The 5,447-nt window shown below is 49.5% G+C and overlaps 1 protein-coding gene across 1 annotated transcript; it reads left to right on the plus strand.

Moving 5' to 3' along the window:
* The first annotated feature begins 1,450 nt into the window (after nucleotides 1–1,450).
* Nucleotides 1,451–2,561, plus strand: LOC133770615 (DNA repair protein RAD52 homolog). Its single transcript, XM_062206669.1, is given in 3 exon segments — nucleotides 1,451–1,727; nucleotides 1,730–1,753; nucleotides 1,756–2,561. Coding segments are annotated over 3 exon segments (1,107 nt in total).
* The last annotated feature ends 2,886 nt before the right edge of the window (nucleotides 2,562–5,447 follow it).

A 5,447-nucleotide genomic window follows, 5' to 3' on the forward strand; every position in this document is an offset into this window, starting at 1 on the left:
TCCCTTCTGCTTCCCTGAGAATCATGCTCCCTCATTTTACGTGGATCCTGCTTTTTTCTTTTCTTGAGCATACATTGATTTTATGGTTTGCTTTGTCCTACAAAATACGGCTCAAATGGCGGTGAATACACAATTGGAAGAAAAATCTGAAAGGCCAATGAAAAGAGAAGGCGTTCAACCTCCCTCATACTCATGAAATGAAAATGGAGTAGCTGTTTTACAAACATCAGTGAGGCACAGGTATAAATCCTGACAATATCAGATCATGGTGAGGGTGTCACACACTGCTAGGGACAATGTAACCTGGTACAGATATGCTAGCGAACAAACTTGCCACACTGGACAAAACAAAGATGAATGTTTATCAAATTCAGCCATTACCCTAGACTAATGTTCACATAGAACTGAGGAAACACGCATGAAGATGTTTAGCTTGGCATTGTTTATTAAAGTGAAAGATTGGAAATCAATTACATATTTATCATCCAGAGGGAAAAACATAGCGCTTTTGTACAAATATAAGGAGAAACTTAGAAAATAATAACTTACATTGACTACCCTCTCAGGGCAAAAATTCTAAGCTTTACATGTATTATTTCAATTTAATCTTCTTAGCATCTGTTTGAGTACCATGATCATCGCTGTTGTCATCATCACCATCGTCATCATCCTCTCTCCATTTTACAAAGAAGGGCAAAACATAGAGCTAGTAAATGGCAGGACTGGGATTTGAACTCTGGAGTCCATGCTCTTAATGACTACCCTATGCAGATTTCGGAGAACTGTTGAGGACTTCAGCAAGTGGCTGAGGGACGTCACTGTACGCCTCAGCTCCAGATGAGGACACACACTTGTTATTCCATTCCTGGGGTCCTGAATTTATCAAGTCTTTGGGCTCCAGGTTGTGCCCAAGTGCCTTTATGTGAGAGAAAGCAGAGGTATGTACAGGTAGGAGAATGCTAGCTTATTTGAGGAGATAAGATTTGTTCTATTTATTTGACAGAGAGAGTGATACCTTCCATTTGTTGGCTCACTCCCCAAATGGCTTCAATTGCTAGAGTTGGCCCAGGAGCCTAGCACTCCATCCAGCTCTCCCATGCAGATGTTGGGGGGGCTCAGGCACTTGGATCATCTTTTGGTGCTTTCCCAGGTACTTTGGCAGGAAGTTGTATCAGAAGTGAAGCATTGGGACTCGAACTAGTGCTTATATGGAATGCCTGTGTTGCCAGCAGCGGCTTAATCGGCTGTGCCACAATGCTGCCTCCCCCTCCCCCGTTATATAACATTTTTAAGCATTGAAAATAAACTTTGCATACTTAGAAAAAAAAGTCCAGATTTTATTAAATTAAAATAGCAATGGAGGCTAGTTCCTGTTGCTTACGTGCAGCCCAGCGGGGTTCCCAGCGTGCACTGCACGTGCTGGAGGCTCAGACCAACCAGAGTGGTCGGCATGTCTGGGGCTGGGGAAGCAGTGCTTGGAGCACGTGGCAACCGTTCTCGCTGTGCGGGAGGCAGCGCTGTGCTGGGCTTCGGGCAGTGCCCATACACAGCGGAGGAGTGCCAGGCCATCCCGAGTGCTCTCAGGGAGCGGCTGGGCCCCGAAGACAGCAGCGGCCGCCGGGCTGGAGGAGACCAGCAGATGTGTTACACTGAGGGTCACAAGGTTATTGGCCCGGCCAATGAGATGTTTGGGTACAATGTCTGGGCGCACTCCGTCACGCGGCAGAATGCGACCTCAACAATGGCAAGTTCTACCGGGTGGCTGCGCGTTTGTGAGGGCGCAGTTGAAGCCTGGCTCCTATCATGGAGATGTCGGCTGCCGTGTTTGTGAGGGCCTCAAGTCCAAGGCCTTGGCTTTGGAGAAGGCGAGCCAGGAAGCTGCGACCAATGGGCTGAAGCGAGCACTCAGGAGTTTTGGGAATGCACTTGGAAATTGCACCCTGGACAAAGACTGCCTGTGGTCCCTGAATAAGCTTCTATGCCGGTTGCCTCTTGAAGTAGATTTGAATAAAGCAAAGAGACAAGATTTTGAACCATCTGTGGCACAGGCAAGATGTAACAGCTGCCACCTTGGCTCTGGGACTCCTACGACCTCAGGAGGTACCTCCCCCTGCAGACCAAGCCACCCTGATAATCCCCACCTTGTGACACAGGGGGATGAGGACAGCCGCTCCGGAACTCGGGCCTGTCTGCTCCAGGAGGAGCAAGGCCACCCCGCAGCGGAAGCCCTGGCTAAAGAGCTGCAGCGACATTCCCGGGAGCGAATGCAGAGACAGCAGCAAGTGCAGACCCCCGCCCAGCCAGTGGGAACGGAACAGGAGGAGGCACGCCCTGCCCCGCCCGCGATGCACAGCACTCCCATACCTGCTGTCTCTGACCTGGGCACGGTGAAAGACTCCCTTGCAGAGAACTTCGAAGACACCCTGGACCTGTGGGATGAGACTCCAGACATCCTGGACAGTGTTGTCAAGGCCTCCTGGAGAGCAGCACCAGCCCAGACGTCTGCCACGCCAACCTGGAATGACCTGGAGCTGGAGCTCTGGAACAAGACTCCCTCATAGCCTTTGCCGCCAGAAAGCACTAACAAAATCTGCACCCCGGCATCCCCAAATTCACAACACTAACCAGCATGTAACAGGAGACTGTGCATCTCACAGGAACAGCCGGGACATGAAGAAAAGGAAACGGGACCTGTCCTGAGGCTCAGGCCACATGGCCTGGACTTCGTTACCAAGCTGCTTTGGGAGCAGAGTGGACAGTGAGAGAGAGATAGAGAGAAAGGTCTTCCTTTTTGCCGTTGGTTCACCTTCCAATGGCTGCCGCGGCTGGCGCGCTGCTGCCGGCGCACCGCGCTGATCCGATGGCAGGAGCCAGGTGCTTCTCCTGGTCTCCTATGGGGTGCAGGGCCCAAGCACTTGGGCCATCCTCCACTGCACTCCCTGGCCACAGCAGAGAGCTGGCCTGGAAGAGGGGCAACCGGGACAGGATCGGTGCCCCGACCGGGACTAGAACCCGGAGTGCCGGCGCCGCAAGGCGGAGGATTAGCCTAGTGAACCGCAGCGCCGGCCTGGGAGCTACTTTTGAGTCATGAACTTGTTCATCGTCCCGGAGGAATGGACTGTTTGCACGAGTTCACACCGGGGTTCATCCTGAACCTTCCCAGGGGATCTGTCGGAGCCTGCTGCAGAGAAAGCCGAGTGCCTGAGGATGTCACACACGGCAGTGGTGGGGTGGTGGTGGGGAGGTGGGGGGGGGGATGGAGTGGGGGTCTTGGACAGATGAAATGCCTTGCCTTTGGCCCTTGAGGCTTTTCAGTATTTATTCCTACACAACTGTGTTAATAAAGACAGACAGGCATTTTAGGACTCGCCCATGGCTGCTTGCCTCCAAGCAGTGTAGGCCACACTTGAGTGCCAGCTTTAGCGGCCTTGATAAATTGTAGCAAGGAATCCCCTGCCTTTCTTTCCCTTTTCCTGAGAACAAGGCAGGTGCTGCTGCCTCTTTAGATCAAGCAGGTGGCCGAGTCCCTGTGCTACGGTGGTCTCCTGCATCTCTGAGGGATAGGTTCTAAGACGCCCGGTGCCTACTGAACTCTCAGTGCCAAACCCTGTCAGTGAGTGCCTTGTCCACCTTTACTAAGCATTTTTGCTGTAACTTTTGCAGCTTGTGGGGTGATAGAAAAGGACATTTTTCTTCCTCACAGTCTCACAGCAGATTAGTTCTTTTTTTTTTGTTTTGTTTTGTTTTCTGTGAAAATTGTTGAACTCTTCACTTAGTATAGAGTTGTTCTTCTATGTATAAAATTAATCGAAAATGGATCTTAGTGGAGAATAGAACTTGGAATGGGAGAGGGAGGAGGAGGAGGGGTGGGAGAGTGGGTTGGAGAGTGGGTATGATGGGAAGAATCACTATATTCCTAAAGTTGTACTTATGAAATGCATGAAGTTTGTATTCCTTAAATAAAAGGTTTCTTTGGGGGAACAATAAATTAAAAAACACTAATAATGCATAGGCTTGTAGTAAGAGTTAATAGGGTATTTATAAAGTACCTGGTGCATGGGAGGTCCTCAATAAATGTTCACTTCTTTAATGTGAAATTTGTAACCATTTGCAGTAGCATTGTTTATGTTACCACCTCCATAAACCATGGGATTTCATAGAAAAGACCTTAAGGTCTGAATTTACGAGTTTGTGTGTACTGATTTCAGCATGTTCTAAGTGTACAAGCAAAAGGCCAAGAACTAATAATGGATTTTGGATAGCTGTGCAAAGTCAGCAGCCAGAGGATATCTAAGAACTAGTAGGAGCTTATTGGTAAGTGGTGGTGGTGGTGGTGAGGGGGAGTACGGGGGACGGGACAGAAGTCACTTATTGTCCTAGACCAAATAAATTTTGGAAATAGTTAATAATTCTTATCAGTAGAATGCTCTTGAATAGAGTCATAAATTTCTGTCCTTTTGATAGAAGAGTCTTTTTTTCTGTTTTAGATGATGGAAAACAGTATGGAACAAAACAAATCCTCAGTTACCATAAAGCTGTATGACAGACAAAACAAAAATACTTGGAGCCGGCGCGGTGGCGCAGTAGGTTAATTCTCCACTTGCGGCGCCGGCATCCCATATGGACGCTGGTTCTAGTCCTGGCTGCTTTTTTTTTTTTTTTTTTGACAGGCAGAGTGGACAGTGAGAGAGAGAGACAGAAAAAGGTCTTCCTTTTGCCGTTGGTTCACCCTCCAATGGCTGCCGTGGCTGGCGCACCGCGCTGATCCAAAGCCAGGAGCCAGGTGCTTCTCCTGGTTTCCCATGGAGTGCAGGGCCCAAGCACTTGGGCCATCCTCCACTGCACTCCCTGGCCACAGCAGAGAGCTGGCCTGGAAGAGGGGCAACCGGGACAGAATCCGGCGCCCTGACCGGGACTAGAACCTGGGGTGACGGCGCCGTTAGAAGGAGGATTACTGGCTGCTCTTCTTCTAATCCAGCTCTCTGCTCTGGCCTGGGAAAGCAGTCAAAGATGGCCCAAGTGCTTGGGTCCCTGCACCCCTGTGGGAGACTGGAAGAAGATCCTGACTCCTGGCTTTGGATTGGCTCAGCTCCAGCCATTGCAGCCATCTGGGGAGTGAATCAACGGACAGAAGACCTTTCTCTCTGTCTCTCCCTCTCACTGTCTGAAACTCTACCTCTCAAATAAAATAAATAAAAATCTTTAAAAAAACCAAAAATACAGGAAATATAGGTTAGATCAATAATAGGAGGGGTGGAGCTAGCAAGAAAGGGGTGTGGGAGGTGCAGATACACACCAGGAGTCCTAACTGCTGATTAGGTAGGACGGTCTCATGGAGCAGGAGCGTTTGAGCGAAGGTCTCAGGAATGTGTGAGAGTGAGGGAAAGACTATTCTAAGAAGAAAGAATGACTCACACAGAAGAATTCCTGTCAATTCCAGGAACAGC

Source organism: Lepus europaeus, chromosome 11, assembly GCF_033115175.1.
Source record: "Lepus europaeus isolate LE1 chromosome 11, mLepTim1.pri, whole genome shotgun sequence".
Lineage (NCBI taxonomy): Eukaryota > Metazoa > Chordata > Mammalia > Lagomorpha > Leporidae > Lepus > Lepus europaeus.